Consider the following 21769-nt stretch of genomic DNA (forward strand, 5'->3'; position numbering starts at 1 on the left):
GAAATTAAATACATTAAATTTAAAAAAATTAAAAATATATTAGATTATTACCTCGTCTTCGGAGTTTTCGTGTTCTGACGTTCTCGGATCCATAATTTTTGGTTTTGTGCTTTGTTCGGGAGAGAGAGAGAGAGAGAGGAGGGTGATTTCAAATTTTTTTTAAAAATAATGGAAGGGACATAATGGGTATATAGGGGACGGGGGCTGTAAAAAAGGGGCGGTGTACGGTAACACCCTTTAAAATTGCTTCAAGTTGCAAATCTTGCTCACTAAATTTTTATCATTTCTTATATTAAAAAATATATCTTCACTTTCCAAAAATATTAATATAAATTTTAAAATTATTCCTAAAATATATGAGGTAAGATAATTACCGAAAATGAAATAATTGAGCCCTGGTTATTTTGATAAACATGCCGAATTTATTTATTTTCATAACACTTTTGAACTCATTTTTATTGTGTCTTTTCCATTAAAAAAATTAATTTCTTATTTTTGTTAAATATATCCCATTACGTGTTAGGCTTGTCCAAAATTCAAATTTCAATATTTTGGACCTATTAGGTACTCTCTAAATCCAAATTTCTAATTTCTCTATAAATCCAATTTTCTTTTTTTTTTGTCTGTTAGGTTTTTCCAAATCCAAATTTCTAATTTTTTTTTTACCTGTTAGGCTACCATAAATCTAAATTTCTATTTTTTTTGCCTCTTAGGTATTCTTAAATCCAAATTATTAATTTTTTTTGGCCTGGTAGGTCATTTGAAATCAATTTTTTTAATTTTTTTACATGTCTCCTTAAATCCATTTTTTTTACATGTGAGGACTATTAAACGAAATCTAGCTTAATTTTGAGAAATTGTACATAAATACTTAAAATTGCTTCTTGACCATTTAAATTATAATACGCATATAAACAAAAAAAAATTTAAACAAGTTCGATTTAGCAAAAAAAAAAAAAAAAAAAAAATTCTGAACGCACGTGTAAAATCGGCTCTCCTAACCAAGTAATCTTGTATTCGCCACTGCTAGTTGGTGAAGTTAAAGTCATAAAGACGTTCTTCTATAAAAAAAAAGTCATAAAGACGTTTAGATGTTATGTCATGTTCATAGACATTTTTTTTTGTAGAAAAAAGTTTAGGTAAGGGTAGGTCTACTCAGTCCCAAGGTCAGGGCAAACTACAGACCTTGATGAGGATTACAGTGGAATTTACCGATCACTTACCAATGAGAGCTAACAATCAACATACGCAATATAATTAAAAATATATATATTATTAAGGGTAGACACTATAATTACTTTGTTTTTAACAAAATAATTATTATTTTGTTTTTTTTCTACCGTTGGATGACTTTGTTTTTTTCCACTATTGAATTAATTTTCTAACTCATCATCCAATGGTGAAAAAAACAAAACAAAATACCATAACTTGTATCATTATTGAGATATTGAATTACTTGAAAATATTTAATTATTTTCTAAATAAATTTATTACTCATAGAATATTATTAACTATATCATTTACTATTGCATCATCAATAGATCATAATTACTATCAATTATCTCACAGCAAAAAATTATATTAATTTTATTATTTATTAAAAATGATTTACAGACTAAAAATTATATAACTTTTACTTAATTTAACTATTTTTACTTAATGTTTTATAATTTAACTCCCCAAAATTAATCATTACAGTTTTTCCACTTTTCCTCACATTTTGCCATGTTTTTTGTATTAAAAAAATATATTTTGATCTCTTTTATTTTTACCTAATATATATATTTTTATCATAATATGTGTACCAATTAGTTTTTTATTCCTGTTTTTATACAAAAAAAAAAAATCATTTAAATCCTTATATACACATGCCAATGCATGTATTGAATTTGAATTTGTTTAAAATTTATTTTTCATTTTTTATTGAAATTATAATACTAATTATTATTTCGATCTTTGGACAACTAAAAAGCTCTAAAGAGAATCAAATTCCATTTCCAGAATAAATAAACAATCATTCTGGTTTTTTTATAAATAGTAATTCGCATTCTGACTCCGAGACATATCAATTCAAATTTGGAGGTTTAAACCAAATGCCTTCTAAATATATTTATCCATTTACTTTTTCTATCTAACATTTTATTGAAGGTTTTTAATATGCTTTTAAAGGTTTCAAAAACACATAAAGCAAACAGATCCCGATCAACAAGAATCTATCATATGTAATTAAGACAAAGGTTAGGAAAATCGATAGCTTTCACCAAGGATTAAGTAAGAAATCCCTTTGAACGATATTGAGGAGTTGACACGCAAACTGCCTCTACGTCGTCACTTACTCAATAGGAATATGTGCTTGCTAATCACATGAAACAAATTTTCAATGCTCAGGACACATTCTTCTAGCTAGACTTATGGTGTGGTACGTTGAAATTGATTGATCAGGCTATCTGTCCCATTCCTCCCCTTTATATGCACCAAAAAGTATCGGATTATTGGGATCCCATAACGGATAGATGGGATTGGGATTGCATACACCCTTTACTAAATGCCTCCTGCCTTCTCAAAATCACAGCCTTTGCAATTTGTCCATAAAGTGAAGCTCTTGACATGTGGTTCTGGACCGAGAGTTCATCGGGTGAGTATACAACTAAATCGGGTTACAAAATCCTAGAACCAACTCCACTTGACACGACTGATCCCCTATGGGATTTAATCTAGAAAACCGAGGCACCTGAGAAAGTAAAGTGCTTCCATTGGCAAATGAGGCATAATATTATCCTTTGTAATGACAACAGGATGCGCAAACATCTTACTACTGATCCTCGGTGTGTCCGCTGCAATGCAATTAAATCTGTCCCACATGTTTTGTGGGATTGCCCACGCATTCGCAATAGCTAGATTCAGATTATACCTAGAAATATAAGTGCAGATTTTTCCCAATCAGCGTTGTGCCCATGGTTAGAATTTAATCTTCGAAGCAAGGATCAGTACAATAATATCCCATGGCCTCTGTTCTTTGCGTGTAGTATCTGGTGGATTTGGAAGTTTCGAAATGGGTTGGTTTTCCAAGCAAAGCTACTGCCTGAAAACTATATCAACATAAGCTTACATTTCTGTATTGATTTCATACGAGCAAAAGCAACCCAAGCCGGAAACCCTCATCATTAACCAAGAACGATCTGGGTAGCCTGGCAACTGCCTGGTGAGGGTTGGGTAAAAAAACACGGATGGGGCCTCCAATGGAAATCCTGGATTAGCTTCGGCTGGAGGACTGATTAGGGACTGCCATGGGAGATGGCATGGTGGCTTTAGAGCTAATATTGGATACTGTACATCTTCAATGGCTGAATTGTGGGACCTCTATTTTGGACTTCAAATTGCTTGGCAAAAGGGATTTAGAAAGGTAATAATTGAACTCGACTCAAGAATCGTCCTTAGACTCATGACGGAGGCAATTGACATACATCACCCATTCTCATGGCTCATCCATAAATGCCTTTCATTCTGAGACAAAGAATGGGACACTATAATCATTCATTCTTACATAGATGGTAACTGCACTGCTGACTGGCTGGCGAAATTCGTAGGATCATGCCCTTTGGGTCATCATGAGTTTGGTGTGCCTCCTGCAGACCTCCAGGATATCCTCACTGATGACAGTAGAGGTCTAGCATTTAGCAGAGTTATCTGATCACTCTCTTAATTTCTTTTAAGTTTTTTCCTTGAGCGTTTAGCCTTTCTCTGTTAACCAAAAAAACTTAATTCATGCAAATTAATATCCAATATTAATTTACTTCGATTATGTGGGTCTTTAATTTAAATATCTTTAATCAAATTCAATTTGATTAAATATATACTTAATTAGAAATAATAATATCTAAATTATTATTTAACTTTAAACTAGAGTATTATATTAGAATTTATACATATAACATCTAATGTTATATTATAAAGTTCTATCTATAACATGAACTGATTTGTATATATAAATATATTATTCAATAATATATATATATATATATATATATATATTCTGAATTTACATTTCCAATTTAATCTAATTAAATTTGAAACTAAACTTCAATTGAATTTACCCCTATTCATTTCTCCTATTTGGGCCAGACTGGAACAGGATTCAATCCAATTGAATTCTCCAGTTCATCTGGCCCATTAACTCTGTTCTAACCATTCTTAAGCAAAATCTTGATTCTGTAGTAGTTCCATTCTGCAAGTGATTCATATAGGTATATCTAGAGGTGGTGGTTAGATCGAACTTCTATTTCATTTAATCTAGTCATCAATAGGTTTTAGCTGACCTTTATGACAATCTAACTCAGATATTAATCTCGTGTTTAAAGACTGAGAACCTAATAATAACCTCATAGTGATCCTTTACTAAATGATATCATGTTGAACATGGGGTATGGTACATCCATTCTCATATAGTGTTCAAACATTCCTTGATCTCTTAGTGAACTAATAAGTTCGAAAAAGCAATATTCATTGCTTTAACCGGGTGAGGTCACACTCTTCTGAGTTCCACTAATCAAATGGCTGGTGATATTTGCTCATCCCTCATGTGAGTAGCAATTCTCGACTTCACTCATGGTCCTCAGCATCATTTAGTACATACCTTGCTAAACCATACTTGACACCAAGTTACTAGCATGTTAGGCGATAACAAAAGTATGTAGTGTCTCATCTAGGTCTTATAGTGATTTTGAGTCTAAGGATTCATCTATGACCATTACATGAGAATCACCTGCGATTTTAGACAACCATCTGGTGTTCTTATAGTGAATTAATCTAGAGTTTACTCCCATAAACCCTAATGCCCTTGGTTTGACACTCCATGTCTGTGACCGATGAAACACCATCACAACCAAACACAAACTAGTCTTTAGTTATCTTTCATTCCCACAATAATAACAGACTAGGGATATTTAGATTAGTATCTTATTTCCACACGGTTTCATTTGACCATGTACTCAACCCTTCAAACGTGTGGAGATCACTAATCTTGGATACTATGTTAATCATCTTGCACAAGTTTGGATAATTTCCCCAAAAGGTCACAAAAGTTTAATTTATCTCAATAAAATCACTTAAATTTGTTTTGTCCCAATAAAGTCACTTTGGACGTTTTTTTATCATTTTTTCACCGAAATTGCTCACGTGACATTTAATCACATATCTCAACACCATGCGATATAATAAAAAAAATATTTAACCATAAATTAACTCAAGTAAATAAGGATTATCAATTAAAATTTTAACCACAAGTTGACCTATGTGGCATATCGATTATTAATTAAAATGTATAGTTACATTTTTTTAATATGTCAAGCAGCGCTGACGTGATGTTAAGATGACACATGAGTAATTTCGCCAAAAAATGATCGAAAAACATCCATAGTGACTTTATTGGGACAAAAATAAACTTAAGTGATTTTATTGAGACAAATTGAACTTTTGTGACCTTTTAAGGATATTGTCCAAACTTTTGTGAGCATCGGTCCTAATTACCCCCATTATGGTCCCTCTCACTAAATGTTTAGGGAGATGAACAAAAGAATAGATTTGCACTTATAAAAGAGAAGTTGAGTATGACACTGATTCTTGCATTTCTAAATTTTGATTGATTAATTGAAGCTGAGATGCTAGTAGAGTCATAGTCAGGGTGTTTTGATGCAAGAGAAGAGGCCAATCGCTTACTTTAGCGAGAAGTTGTGTGAATCAACGCAAAAATGGGCTACTTATGACAATGAGTTTTATGCTATATTTGGGAGCCTTAAAGTCTTAAGAGCATTATCTTATTGGAAAGGAGTTTATCTTGTATATGGATCACCAAACCTTGAAGTATTCGGGAAGTTAAAAACAACTCTTGAGTTTCATGCATGCTAGGTTGTTTGACTTTGTAGACATGTTCCCTTATAAATTTAGTCAAAAGGCCAGCCAACAAAATCGTGTAGAAGATGTGTTGAGTGAGAGGAAAAACTTGCTAAAAGATGATAGCTCTTAAATGGACATATTTGAACACTTAAAGGAGACTACAAAGAAGATCCAAACTTTAAGGGTGAAGTGTTCCAATCAATGAGATGAGAGTGATTAATATTTCCTTGATGGGTAGTTGATGAAAGGGAGACAACTTTGCTATCCTTGTACTTCCATCCTGAAAAGAGTGATTTAAGACTTGTATGGAGGAAGCTTTTATGTACATTTGATAGAAACAAGACTTATGATGTTATGAGTTCTTATTATCATTCGTGCAAGATGAGACGGGATGTATCTCCCTTGGTGGAGAGGTGATACGTGTGTTAAATCACTAAGGGACATGCTCAAAACACTCGTCTTTATATGTTATTGTGTATTCTGGCCACCATTTGGCAGGATCTTTCCATGGATTTTGTGTTGGGGCTATCATGAACTCAAAGAGGGATGGACTCTATCTTTATAGTGGTTGATCGGCTATCTAAGATGGCACACTTCCTTCCATGTAGGAAGACCATTGACGCTTCGTCCATGCAAAGCTTTTCTTCCGGAAGATTGTAAGGTTACACAGGTTCCTAAGAGTATCTTCTTTGATCGTGATGGTTCCTTAGTAACTTTTGGAGAACACTTTGGATATTTTCTAATTCCTCCTTGAAGTTTAGCACCGCCGTCCATCCTCAAATCGAAGACCAAATAGAAGTCGTGAGCCGGACTTTGGGTGATATATTGAGAAACATATGCAAAGACAATCCAACAGCATGGTATTCTGCGGTTGCGCGAATAGAGTTTACATACAATAAGGGCAACTCATTCGAAAACCGAAAACCACCTTTTTAGATAGTGTACATCAAGGCTCTTAATCATACATTTGACCTTGTGAGAATTCCTAAAAGGGATAAACTTAGTGTCTTTGCCCAAAAGTTAGCCCAAGAGATTCAACAAGTGCATGGAAGGTTAAAGCAAGAATTGAAGAGAAAAATACCAAATTGAGGGTCAAAGTAAATGAACACTGAAGAGAGGTACAATTTGAACTTAGGGATGAAATAATAGTGTATTTGAGTAAGGAAAGACTAGCAAGCGTACTAAGTAGAAAGCTCTGACCCCGGAGATATGGTCCATTTAAGATCGTGAAGAAGTTGAGCCCGATGCATATTATGAGTTGGGGAAAGATTTTTCATTCATTTAATGTGAAAGATTTGAGTCTGCTCAAGCTGAATGAGCGTCCTAGCTACCCTACACAATAATTGGGGTCCAACTCTCTTTAAGAAGAGGAAAATGATGTGGCATCAATCACATAAAAGAGGGAAGATACAAGTAATTAAGACGTGTCGAAAGATTAGATCTGGGCATGGGCCGGGCTGGGCCGAGCTCGGGTCGGGCTTTTCATAAAGCCTGATGAGCCCAAGCTCAGCCCAAGCCCACAAGAAATTTAGTCGGACTCGGGCTCGAGCCAAAGAAATGAATCCCAAGCCCGCCCGTCCAAGCCCATTTGTATAAAATACAATTAAATTTAAAATAATATCATAAACAATTCAATGAATTAACATAATAATTAAACCCACTAATAACAAAAAAAAAAACAAAGAATCCCTAACACCGCATTTTATATATTTAAGAAAATAAAATCAGCAAACTTAAATTATTTATATTTATCTTTATATAAATATATTATAATTTATATATATATTATATATATATATATATATATATATAGGAAAGAGCTCTTGTGAGAACCATTTCTTAGCTGAGAACACTTTGTTATGTGAGAACACTCAAAACTACGTCGTTTTGAGTATAAAAATCAATAAAAACAGAATGCTGCTGGTGGTATTCAAACCATGGCCTCTTCCCTTATACTTCATGCTACTTACCACTGAGACAATTGCTTTTCTTGTCCATTATGGAGTGCGCTGATTAATATACCATTGTCCATGTAGCTTCTATTGTTTAATATTTGACACATGCACTTATTAATATCGATTAAATGTGCATAATAATAATAAATTATTAATAGAAAAAAAAGAAATGTGCATAATAATGAATTATTAATAGAACAAAAAATCCAAAAACATGCTCTAATTTTTTATTTATTTAATTCCTCTATATTTTTTGTAATTTATTTTTTAAAATGTTAAGGACGATGTTCTAAATAATGTTACATATGTTCTAAACTTTATAATTTGTATTCTAAAAATTAAGTATAATGTTTAAAAAAATCAGTAAATATCTCGATCATTTTTGCATTTGTTCTATAATATAACTTATAACTCATGTTCGAAAAAACGTAACCCATGTTCTAAAAAACATAACATATGTTCTAAAGTTTATAGTTTGTATTCCAAAAATTAAGTATAATGTTCTAAAAAAAATCAGTAGATATCTGGATCGTTTTTTCATCTGTTCTATAATATAATTTATAACTCATGTTCGAAAAAACATAACACATGTTCTAAAAAAACATAACGTATTTTCTAAAAAATATGTCGTACGTTCTAAACTTCATAATTCGTGTTTGTTCTATAATATAATTTATAACTCATGTTCGAAAAAACGTAACGCATGTTCTAAAAAACATAACGTATGTTGTAAAGTTTATAGTTTGTGTTCCAAAAATTAAGTATAATGTTCTAAAAAAATCAGTAGATATCTGAATCGTTTTTTCATTTGTTCTATAATAATTTATAACTCATGTTCGAAAAAACATAACACATGTTCTCAAAAAACATAACGTATGTTCTAAAAAATATGTCGTACGTTCTAAACTTCATAGTTCGTGTTTGTTCTATAATATAATTTATAACTCATGTTCGAAAAAACGTAACGCATGTTCTAAAAAACATAATGTATGTTCTAAAGTTTATAGTTTGTGTTCCAAAAATTAAGTATAATGTTCTAAAAAAATTAGTAGATATCTGGATCGTTTTTTCATTTGTTCTATAATATAATTTCTAACTCATGTTCGAAAAAACATAACACATGTTCTAAAAAAACATAACGTATGTTCTAAAAAAACATAACGTATATTTTCTTATATAACATAAATTACAAAAATATAAAGGAATTAAACAAAAGAAATTGGAGCATGTTCTTGTATTTTTCTATTAATAATTCATTATTATGCACATTTCTTTTTTTTTCTATTAATAATTCATTATTTGCTCAAAAAAATAATAATTCATTATTATGCATATTTACAAAAAAAAAATATGTCGTACGTTCTAAACTTCATAGTTCGTGTTTTAAAAGTTAAAATATATGTTTTAACGTAATATATTTTCTTATATAACATAAATTACAAAAATATAAAGGAATTAAATAAATAAGAAATTAGAGCATGTTCTTTGATTTTTTTTTCTATTAATAATTCATTATTATGTACATTTCTTATTTTTTCTATTAATAATTCATTATTATGCATATTTACAAAAAAAAAAGAAATATATCGTACGTTCTAAACTTCATAGTTCGTATTTTAAAAGTTAAAATATATGTTTTAACGTAATATATTTTCTTATATAACATAAATTACAAAAATATAAAGGAATTAAATAAATAAGAAATTGGAGCATGTTCTTTGATTTTTTTTCTATTAATAATTCATTATTATGTACATTTCTTATTTTTTCTATTAATAATTCATTATTATGCATATTTAATCGATATTAATAAGTGCATGCGTCAAATATTAAACAATAGAAGCTATTAGCACAATAGTATATTAAGCAACTCGCGTCATATAATGTATAAGAGAAGCAATTGTCTCTGTGGTAAGTGAAGTGAAGTATAGATGAAAGTGCTTAGGTTCGACTCCCATTAGTAGCATTTAGTGTTTTTTATTGATTTTTATTGATTTTTATACTCAAAACGACGTGGTTTTGAGTGTTCTCACCATAGGGAAATGTCCTCACCTAAGAGGAGGTTCTCATTCACATTCCACACTGCTTACCACTGAGCCAATTGCTTTTCTTATGTATTGCATCGCGAGCTGCTTAATATACCACTGCTATTGTAGCTTCTATTGTTTAATATTTGACGCATGCACTTATTAATATCGATTAAATGCGTATAATAATGAATTATTAATAGAAAAAAAAAGAAATGTGCATAATAATTAATTATTAATAGAAAAAAATCCAATAACATGCTATAATTTCGTATTTATTTAATTTCTCTATATTTTTGTAATTTATGTTTTAAATGTTAAGGACGATGTTCTAAATATTGTTACATATGATCTAAACTTTATAATTTGTGTTCTAAAAATTAAGTATAATATTTTAAAAAAAATAGTAAATATATGGACCATTTTTTGTTTGGTTCAAAAAAAACTCATATTCTAAATAACATAACGTATGTTCTAAAGTTTATAGTTTGTGTTTCAAAAATTAAGTATAATGTTCTAAAAAAATCAGTAGATATCTGAATCGTTTTTTCATTTGTTCTATAATATAATTTATAACTCATGTTCGAAAAAACATAAACATGTTCTAAAAAACATAACGTATGTTCTAAAAAATATGTCGTACGTTCTAAACTTCATAGTTCATGTTTTAAAAGTTAAAAAATATGTTCTAACGTATGTTTTAAAAAATATATAGTTTGTGTTCCAAAAATTAATTATAATGTTCTAAAAAAATCAGTAGATATCTGGATCGTTTTTTCATTTGTTCTATAATATAATTTATAACTCATGTTCGAAAAAACATAACACATGTTCTAAAAAACATAACGTATGTTCTAAAAAATATGTCGTACGTTTTAAACTTCATAGTTCGTGTTTTAAAATTTAAAATATATGTTCTAACGTATGTTTTAAAAAAATATATAGTTTGTGTTCCAAAAATTAAGTACAATGTTCTAAAAAAATCAGTAGATATCTGGATCGTTTTTTCATTTATTCTATAATATAATTTATAACTCATGTTCGAAAAAACATAACACATGTTCTAAAAAACATAATGTATGTTCTAAAAAATATGTCGTACGTTCTAAACTTCATAGTTCGTGTTTTAAAAGTTAAAATATATGTTCTAACGTATGTTTTAAAAAATATATTTTCTTATATAACATAAATTACAAAAATATAAATGAATTAAATAAATAAGAAATTGGAGCATGTTCTTGGATTTTTTTTCTATTAATAATTCATTATTATGTACATTTTTTTCTATTAATAATTCATTATTATGCACATTTCTTTTTTTATTAATAATTCATTATTATGCATATTTAATCGATGTTAATAAGTGCATGCGTCAAATATTAAACAATAGAAGCTACTAGAACAATGGTATATTAAGCAGCGCGCATGATATAAAGCACAAGAGAATCAATAGTCTCAGTGGTAAGTATGGTGGATTGTAAATAGGAAGGTCCCAAGTTCGAACCTCAATACTAGCATTTAGTGTTTTCTATTGATTTTTATTGATTTCTATATTTAAAACGACGTAGTTTTGAGTGTTCTCACCATAGGGAAGTGTCCTCACCTAAGAGGAGGTTCTCACTTGATCCCTCCCCTATATATATATATATATAGTATCGGGCCAGCCTAGACCGACCCGATGTAAAATTGGTAAAGCCCAAACCCGTCAAAAACTGAGCAGGCTTGGGCCGGGCCGGACCTGATAGTATTTTTATGTGTTCAAGCCCGGCTAAATGGGGCTGGGTCTAGGCAGGCCAGGCGGGCTTACCGACCTATGCCCAGGTCTACGAAAGATGTAGGAATTGGGGTCCAATTGCGCGTGAAAAGACCATTTCAAGGTCTCGGGTCACCGATTCGAGACCCCAATTCCAGGGGCAGAAACCTCCTCAGCAGTTGGTAACCCCATGTTTTTGTTGGACGATAACTCGTCCAGCCTTCCTCCCCTAGTTTATTTCTTTGGGCTAAAACTTATGTCATGAGCCTCACTCACTACTTTATTGCTTTATTATTTATTTAAGTCTCCATTTACTTATTTACCTCTTATTTACACCTCGCGTTATGTATTAGTTAACTTTAAATTTTAGGCTTTTATGTAATATTATATCCTAAGATTGTAAAGGTATAAATAGGGTGGCAACGGTGTGAGGCGGGGGCGGTATGCATTTACCATTCCGTCCCCAAATATTTACGGGACGGTTTGGGAGAATCCCCTTAAATGATCCGGGGATTTTTTCATCCCCATCCCCTTCTCATATGGTTTCGGGGAATCCCCAGATCCAATAAATTAATAATATTTATTTTTATATATACAAAAATTTAATTATAATATTTTAAAAAAATAACAAAAAAACATGTAATATTGTACTGGTTACATTACAAAGGAACCAGCAAACTAGTTACAGATTAATTTGTAACCCATTTGCTGGTTACTCTTTAATCTGTAACCAACAATGGCTGGTTACAAATAATATTAGCAGCAACAATTGCTGGCTATATTGTCTCTATACATATTTTTTTTTTATAAAAAGTTACTAATTTATTATTCGCTCAATCTTATTATTGAATTGCAGAATCTCGGTATACATTGATATAAAAATAATGGTTAGAAATTAAAATTAATAATTTTATTCAAGGATCCCTACGGGAATTTACAAGGTAACGGAGCGGGGATCCCCACGGGATGGATATAGCAATCATCATCCCCATCCCATTTAGGTTTCGGGAAAGAAAAAAAATCTTCGTCCCTATCTCCATCCCGTCGGTTCGGATACCCGCGGTTTTCGGATAATCCTCTCCCCATTGCCATCCCCAGGTATGAATTGTATTGTATGGACTATTTTTATCATATTGATTTAGGGTAAAAAATAATTGAGAGTAGACAGTAGATTTGTTGTAACTATTATTGTAGAATTTCTTTTCTTTTTCTAAATGAATTACATAAAAAAAAAAAAAAAAATTGAATTACTATACCCAGCCATGAATTCTCACTTCTAGCCCCGTGAAAAGACGAAATTGCCCTTTCAACAAATTCACTCATCTTCTCAAATTTTGAAATCCTCTCAAAAACACAAAAAACACAAAACTCTCTAAAATCTAATCCGGACAAATTTGGTAAAGAAAAAACATGGAAAATGACTAATGATACGTAATTTTGTTCAAAAATATGTTTTATTTACGATTGTTGTAAGTAAAATCGAATGATTTTTTAAAAATCAACTTTTCGGTGTCGGGGCATGTGAAGAATACGCCTCCACCACAGGTGGGGCGTATGAACATCACGCCCCACCATAGATGGAGGCATATGAACAATATGCCTCCACCTATGGTAGGGCGTGATGTTCATACGCCCCACCTGTGGTGGAGGTAGGGCTGTAAAGGAACAGAGCCGCTCATGAGCAGCTCGGTGATCGGCTCGATTTGTAAACGAGCCGCTCGTGAACACGATTTACTGGCTCGGCTCGTAAACGAGCCAAGCTTGAGCAGGCCAAAGCTCGGCTCGAAAGCTCGCGAGCAGGCTCGATTAGAACATTTATAAACAAATTTTAGTTTTGTAGAAAACTATATAGTTTTGTGTTAGTTCACAAACATCCAAACTTAATATTATTTCATTTGCTATTAGATGAGTTCGTTCACAAACATAATAAATGAGTAATAGACGAACTATTTGTAAGCATCTTGTTTATTTATTCACGAACTTTGCTTGTAAGATTGTTTATGTACACAATTAAAGAGTTATTTGCGAGCAAACTTCACAAATATAATTAACAATTTACTTACAAACAATTCATGGTTAGATAATTTTCTTAATGAACCAAGTCCAAAAGAGGATTTTGGGCTCGAAACAAGCTCGAAGCTCGGCTCGAAGCTCGTTGAGCAAGTCAAAGCTCGGCTCGGACTCGGCTCGTTAATTTTATAGCAAGCTCGGCTCGAGCTCGAGCTCGTTAATTTTATAGCGAGCCGAGCTTGAACAGGCCAAAGCTCGGTTCGGCTCGGCTCGATTACAGCCCTAGGTGGAGGCATATTGTTCATATGCCTCCACCTATGGTGGGACGTGATGTTCATACGCCCCACCTGTGGTGGAGGCATGTTCTTCACATGCCTACGTGAGAATTTTTTTTTCCAATTTTACATTATAATTATTATTATTCTAATCAATTATAAATACTATAATTATTCTAAAAAATTGTAAATATTATAATTATGAACATTATAATTTGAATTATAGTTATTAACATTATAATTAAATAATATACATGAAATATATGTTAAAATAAAGAAAAAAATGACTGTATTTTATAATAGTGTCTGAAATTGATGTTTTTTGGACGTTTTTTGCTTCGGATTTTTCTGTTATTCGAAATCAGAATCGGATTTTTCTGTTATTCAATAGCGGACTAATTTTTTTACAGGTTTAATTCAACAGCGGACTAATTTTTTTACGTAACAGGTATTTACGGGTTTAATTCAATATCGGACTAATTTTTTTTGCCCTCCCAACACGCCCGCGTGTGGTTATCACGCCCCACCGTGAGGTCGCGCGTGTGGCTATCACGCCTCACCGTGTGGTCGGGCGTGATAGCCCCACGCCTCACCTTGTGGTCGGGCGTGTAGCTATCACGTCCGACCACACGGTGAGGCGTGATAGCCACACGCCCGCATGTCGGGAGAGCAAAAAAAATAGCATTTTTCCACTCTTAATCCATGAAAGGGCATTTTCGTCCTTTCACGGGGCTAGAGGTGGGAATTTGAGGCTAGGTATAACAACACCCAATAAAAATCATTTGGATCAAAAACCTCATCCACAATGGCATTAACTTCAATGATATAAAAAAAATTCTCACTTATTTAAATGGTGTTACTTTATTATAGGCCCTGTTTGGTAAAGAGCGTTTTGGGATAAAAATAGCGGTTTTGATCAATTTTGGAGTGTTTGGTGGAGAGAGGTTTGGGAGAGAGTTTTGGGATGAAAACGCTAATTTAGAAAAAGCTCTTAAAAAGAGCTTTTTCAATTAGCGTTTTGGAATATTAAAATTAATGGACTTCTTTAACCCTAATAAATAGACTCCTTCTTCTCCTGCGCCAAAATTAATGCCCTTATTCGTCTTTTTGCACAAACCGCTATTATAAATCAGCTAATTTTTATCAAACAGATCTACACAAACAGCTAGTCAAATCAGCTAATCAAATCAGCTAATGTAATCAGCTAACAGCTAACAGCCAAACAGAGCCATTATATATTTTCACAAAAACTCAGTTTTCAAATTGTCAAAACTAGGGCACCTACAAGCAGTGATAAACACAAATCCTTACTCATTTATTTTTTTATTTACTCATATCCGTCTTATTACCTTAATGGGTATACTTTTTTGCATCTCATACCCGTCCCATTTAATTCGCAGATACCATTACCAGTTAAGAATCAATACATAAAACAAAAAATATTACAAATTTAATAAATCAGAGTTTAATGACAACATTCAATGGTTGAAGATCAAAAGGTTGGGATTTGAATCTCATATCATACATCTTAAAAAAACAATAATATTTTTTAATATATAAAATATTTATAACGGGTAACAAGTACCGGATCCCTGGGATATTCTCATACCCGTCTCATATCTATCACGGGTAATGATTTTGATCTCATACCCACATCATACCTCTTTTATACATGGTATTGACAGTCCCATTAGGTGTTGACATCCTAGTAATAACACAAAAAATACTTGATGTGTCTTGACATCCCTAGTAATAACACAAAAAAATACTTGATGTTTGTAACTAGCATAAGAGTGCAAGTGAAGAAGATAATGAATAATAAGAATAGAAATATAATAAAATGAGATAAAAGAGGAAGAAGCTACATAGCAACAATCTCAGATACAAAACCCTACCCATCAATACAACATCTCTCCCTCCATCCATCCATCCCCCATAAATCTCCCAAAGAATTCAACAGAATGTATTAATCATAATCATAATCATAATAATAATATAAAGCTCAAAAATCAAATACAGTCCCTCATCGCCGAGCAGGGTTATATATATAGCCAAAAAGTAACAACATAATCTCCAAAAATATAACTGAGCTGAGACACCTTTCTAAAGCAGCAACCATGAGAAAACCAATCCAATGACTAAACCTCCACCCATCTTCTGCCTTGTCAATGTCTTTTCTACTCCACTCTGCCATAAACATTTAATTTCTACAAGTTAATAAATTGCATAAAATGTCTTCATATTTAATTCATGTCTTCTTTTACCAAAAGATAAATATATTTAAAAAATTCAATAAAAATAAATAAACGTGGATTCCAGTCCAGTCAGATCAGAAGAGACCCTATTCAAATATTTGAAGAAACCTGTCCTGAAAACTGTTTAGGCCATTGACTTGGTAACTAGACCTGTTCAAATCTTAGTTACTCTGTTCTTGTTGGTACTTTAGTAGAAGTTAACACTGTTGTTCTACTATTTGGAGTGTAAAAAATAAATAAAAAGAAGCTACAGAAAAATTATACAAATACTTAAATTATAGAGCTTCAAACGCTACAACCTTACAACTTGATAATAATTTGACCTGTTTAAGGATTAGGCTAAGCTGATCTTAACAAGCTTACTCTTAAAAATGCTAAACCCGTCCACCGTTAGGTGAGACGGACTTAAAAATTAAAACTTCAAGCACACTTTCATAAGCCCACCTTTCAAACAATTATTTTTTAAAATAATAGATTAAAGTTTTATACTTAGAAATAAATAATATATTATTTGGCTTAATACATCATTTGCCATAAAATTATCCAAAAAGCTTGATTGGCACACTCAACTTTCAAAATGTTCTAATAGTCTCCTAATTTTACATAAAATGTTCAGTTAGCCCACTAAACTTACATAAAATGTAATCAATTAGTCACTTGGTTGTAAAAAAGTAAGTAAAATATGGAAGATGTGTTGCATGTGTCTTATAATGTTATTACATAATTCACAAAATAGATTAAAACATACTTAAAAAAAAGTTCTTACTAGTTTAACTATAAAACTTTTTATTCTCTAATATTAGAATCGCATATTCTGCGTTTTACTTTTTTTTAAGATGCCTGTAACATATATTTCATATTTAACTTACTTTTTTTTTTTACAATCGAGTGATTAATTGATTACATTTTATACAAATTCAAAGGACTAATTGAATATTTTATACAAGTTCAGAGGCTATCGGAACACTTTGAAAGTTTAAAAGATCAATCATCTTTTGGACAAGTTAAGTAGGCAAATGATGTATTAAGCCTTCTTATTTTATATATATATATACGGGTTGGGTAAATCTCAAGTCGAACTCAACCATAGGTGGGCTTAGACCACAAAGGTCTAATATCCAACTTTTCTATCCAAACCTCTAATGTTAGAAAGAGACTAGTTTGGGTCAATCAGATCTGATGCCAAATTTTCTTGAAGAAATTACATCAAAAATCATGTTTGAATTTTAATTTATATTTAAGTAATTCCTATATTTATGTTTTATCATTTCTTATTTTTATTTCTAATTTTGTCAAAATTCAGTTATTTTCTTCATTATTCAAAAACCATAATTTTGAAAAAAAGAAAGTGGGATACGGATGTAGTAAAAAAAACTGAAAAATATGACAAAATAAAAAATTCTTCTTTTTTTTTTAAAAAAAAAATTTGCGCAATTAAAGAAGAAAGAAAAATCTCCACCAGACCCGGATTCTCCACCAGACCCGGATGTAATTCGAACCCATGACCTCCCAAGACATAGGTAAGCTCTCAACCACTAGGCTAAGAGCTTCACCATAAAAAATTCTTCTTTAAGTATGAGGAAATTATAAATATATACTTAATTCATGACTTTTGTCTAATTCACCCCATTTTCTTATCAAATCCAGTCCATTGGATGTGGTAACCACACCATTGAAATACTAACTAATCTAACCAAGTAGAAGTTTTTCATACTTTTCTAGAGCCTAAAGAAAAGTTTATTAAATGCAAGCTGGAAAAACTATTGTAAGTTTTACGGAAAATATAACTTTCGGTAAAATAGCTTTCACAACTTAATGAAAAAGTTAATATTATTTATTTTTTTAGATAATAACAGAAATATAACTTTTAATATAACACAATACTTTTAGCCTAAAAATTGTTGGCTAAAGTTAAGTTAACCCTGCTTGTCAAGCTTGGCTGCACACTACCAAAATTTAGCCATCTTTAATAGGCTATCTGTACAGTCTAAAAGAATTGTTGGTTAAAATTCCCATGTATGCACGCCTATTTACATTATGATCTAGAGGGTCCTAGAGGATCAGTAGCAGAGGTCATATACAGGGTCTGGTCTCTCGTTTAACCTGACAATATGATTTTTCTTTTTCATCTTTTCTATATTAAAAAATGTCAATACTCAAAAAAAGTACCCTTTGCAAGTACTTTCGCTCAGCATTTTTTAAGGACTATCCACTGTCCTATAAAACAGAGGCAGGCAGGATACAATAGAATACTAGCATGCTAGTTCTTGGGATTCTCTGCCTCGTGCTCTACCCTATCCACATAATCTTGCGACGGTTATCACCGTCCATCACATCTAATTCTTTTTTCATTTATCTCAATTTACTTTTCAATTTCACAGACCAGTTTTCTTACTTTCTTCTACAATCACGTGATACTCCTCCATTAATTCATTGAACAACCGACCCAAACACAGTACACTAGGAGGAGTCAGTTCAAAATTTTAAATCCATTTTCAACGGATCAGATCTAAACCTCAAGCTCTCAACATTCCTAGATCTAATATGATTATTTAAAATAAATACCCAAACAGTGCCTAATGAGCAGGTTAGCAAGGAACAATAAGTTTAATCTACGTTACGCTGAATCATAACTGAAAAGCCATTGAAACGAAAAATTGAAGTGATTACCGTATCTGAGCCTGCAGGAGCAGGAGCGAGTGCTCCCAATCCAGGCGCCGGAGCCCCAAGAGGTGGCGACGGTGGACTGGGACCCAACGGAGACGGTGATGGAGCCTTCAATTTCGGCTTGCTTGGAGCAGGAGCTGGAACCTGAGCGGGAGGAGAGGCGAGAGGAGCCGGTGGTGGAACAGCAGGTGGTGGAGTAGCAGGAGGAGGAGTCGCCGGTGGCGGAGTAGCAGGGGGAGGAGTCGCCGGTGGTGGAGTCGCTGGTGGAGGAGAGGCTGGTGGTGGAGTAGCAGGAGGTGGAGTGGCTGGTGGTGGTGTAGCAGGAGGGGGAGTCGCCGGTGGTGGAGTAGCAGGTGGAGGTGCGGAAACAGGAGGAGGAGTAGCAGCGGGAGGTGGTGATTGCGTAACAGGAGGAGGAGCGGAAGTAGGAGGAGGAGTGGTGGTTGGTGGAGCAGGAGTAGCGGTCGGAGAAGTAGCCGGAGATTGGCCAGAAACGCCGGAAATAACAATGCAGATCAAAGAAAGGAAGATTAAAGAATTCTGGTGCGCCATTTTGATGAAAATCTCTGTTTCTTCTCTCTATAAGAAAAAAAACAGAGAGAAGGGAGTGAAAAATAAGGAGGTGAAGAGAGACAATAAATAGAGAGGGAAAAAGAGAGATTAAAATAAAGAAATTTCTTCTAAATTTGAGACGGACTGAATGGGACCCACTATCTACCAAACAAATCTGCGGCGTCCGATCCCCGGTCGTTGGTGTGGGCTCCATCATCGCATGTTATTTGGATTCGCGATCTGGGTGCCACGTTGCATGCCGGACCCAAGCTTTCTTTTTTAGTGTTAAAACTTTTGATTATGAGTACATATTATGTTTTGGGTAAATAATAAAGCAAGTTTTTTCTTATTACACGGGGTACAACTCATGTTAGGCTCTGTTCTTTATCACTGAAAAAAATTGAACTGAACTGAACTGAATGCTGCTGAACTGAACTGAACTAAACTGAATGATACTGAATACTGAACTGAATTTAACTGAATGCTACTGAACTTAACTGAATGATACCGAACTTAACCGAATTTAATCGAACGTAACAATAATGATGATATTAGACTTTAAAATAATTTAATGATAATATTGGACATTAATAAGCTTATAATAATAATAATAATAATAATAATAATAATAATATTTCTACCAAAAAAAAATAATATCAATAATAAATAAACATATTATTAAAGATTAAACTAAATTAAATATCAAATAAAATCTAGACTCGATAAAATCCTATGACATTAAATAAAAATGAGTCTAATTTAAATTAAAAATATAAATTACATACAAACACAAATTTATATATAATTTAAAGTCTATGAAATTAAATACAAATTTTTATATGAATACAAACTCTTAATGTAAACGTATTAATATAATATTTATTTACTTTTTGCAAAATTTACAAATAAGTTGCACCAAATAATTATAATTATAATAAATAATGATAATGTATATAATGACAAAGCATAAATTATATATAAATATAATTATAATGAAAATAGATAAATTAATATATAATAAATTATAATAATTATAATAAATTGTTGAAATTATAAATAAATAATGATAATAATAATAAATTATATATAAATAATAATAATATATAATAATTATAATAAATAATGATAAATTATTGAATACTGAAACTGAATACTGAACTGAACTGAATTGAACTGAACTGAACTGAACTGATTACTACTGAACTGAACTGAACTGATTGTTACTGAAATTAAGTAATAAAGAACAGGGCCTTACACTACTAACAAAAGGGTTTTTGATAAATATAATATATCATACAATCGATAGATAAATTGCATAATGTAATTTCTGCCCGGTCAACGCGTTACGTCAGTAATTTGACCTCCATAAAAGTCAAAATTGCTGATATGGCGTATTAACTTTATGTTGATGGGTCAGCTTTTGACTTTTATGGAAGTCAAATTGCTGACATGACGCATTGATTTCATGTTGACCGGTCACAATTACCGGTTATACACTTTAGTGAGAGGTCACCAAAAGGTTATACACTTTTGTGTGCAAACTTGAAAGTTATACACCAAAATGTGAAATATGATCAGGGCCGGCCCTGGGTCTAGGGCCGGGGTGCACCGGCCTAGGGCCAAGGCCAGAGGCGGAAAAAAAATAGCTTTGTAAATAAATTGATTATGATTTAAGTATTATAAATTCAAATTAGCATAATGGTATTGCCTTGTTTTCCAACTAAAAAGAGCATGGGTTTGATTCTCAGTTTTGTAAATTTTTTAAATATATTTTTAATATATAAATGTTATGGGTAGTCAAGAGTAAGAAGACAAGTTTCATTTTATTACCTCATTTTAGAATAACTATTTTTAATTTGATTAAATTTAAAAATTAAAAAAAGTTTCATTTTATTACCTTAAATTGATCAAATTTAAAAATTAAAAATTAATTTATTCAATGATATGAATAAAAATCTATTAGTAGATTTTATATTAAAGGGGTCTTTACTGCTTGTTTTGCCTAGGGTCTCTAAATTGTCAGGACCGGCCCTGAATATGACAAAGGTTGTACACCATGTATATAATTTACCGTCAAATCAACTGTCATATTTCCGTCACGAACCGAATGAAACATCCTCATATCTCAACTTCCAAGCAAACTTTCTTAAACTTTAATAATCCAGAAATACCGATATAAGAAAGTTCTGAAGCTTTGAACAAGTTGAATGGCAGCTTAGAAATCCAGTTCAAAAACCACCTTTCAATACCTCAACTTCCAAGTGAGCTCTAACCCATAATACAACCCCAGAACTCAACAAGCATAGTTGTGCATATACACAAGTTACACTCAAGGCCACCAAGCAACACCCCATTATAGTCACGTATCAGGCCTCTTGCAGAA

At 32.1% G+C, this 21769-nt stretch overlaps 1 protein-coding gene across 1 annotated transcript; it reads right to left on the reverse strand.

Moving 5' to 3' along the window:
- Positions 1 to 15724: 15724 nt before the first annotated feature.
- On the reverse strand, positions 15725 to 19460 carry LOC136227622 (classical arabinogalactan protein 9-like). Its single transcript, XM_066016329.1, has 2 exons — positions 18838 to 19460; positions 15725 to 16099 (listed from the first exon to the last, which is right to left on the reverse strand). The coding sequence occupies exons 1-2, from the start codon at positions 19384 to 19386 to the stop codon at positions 16016 to 16018; spliced, it is 633 nt and encodes a 210-aa protein (XP_065872401.1). The 5' UTR covers positions 19387 to 19460; the 3' UTR covers positions 15725 to 16015.
- Positions 19461 to 21769: the final 2309 nt, after the last annotated feature.

The sequence above is a fragment of the Euphorbia lathyris genome, chromosome 4 (genome assembly GCF_963576675.1).
Source record: "Euphorbia lathyris chromosome 4, ddEupLath1.1, whole genome shotgun sequence".
NCBI lineage: Eukaryota > Viridiplantae > Streptophyta > Magnoliopsida > Malpighiales > Euphorbiaceae > Euphorbia > Euphorbia lathyris.

Bases quoted from the DNA above. Each gene is read 5' to 3' on its own strand.
- LOC136227622 (XM_066016329.1), bottom strand. From the start codon at position 19,386: ATGGCGCACCAGAATTCTTTAATCTTCCTTTCTTTGATCTGCATTGTT. The intron at 16,100-18,837 runs GTAATCACTTCA...TGTTTATGGCAG, and splicing joins CTCCTGCAGGCTCAGATACG to AGTGGAGTAGAAAAGACATT.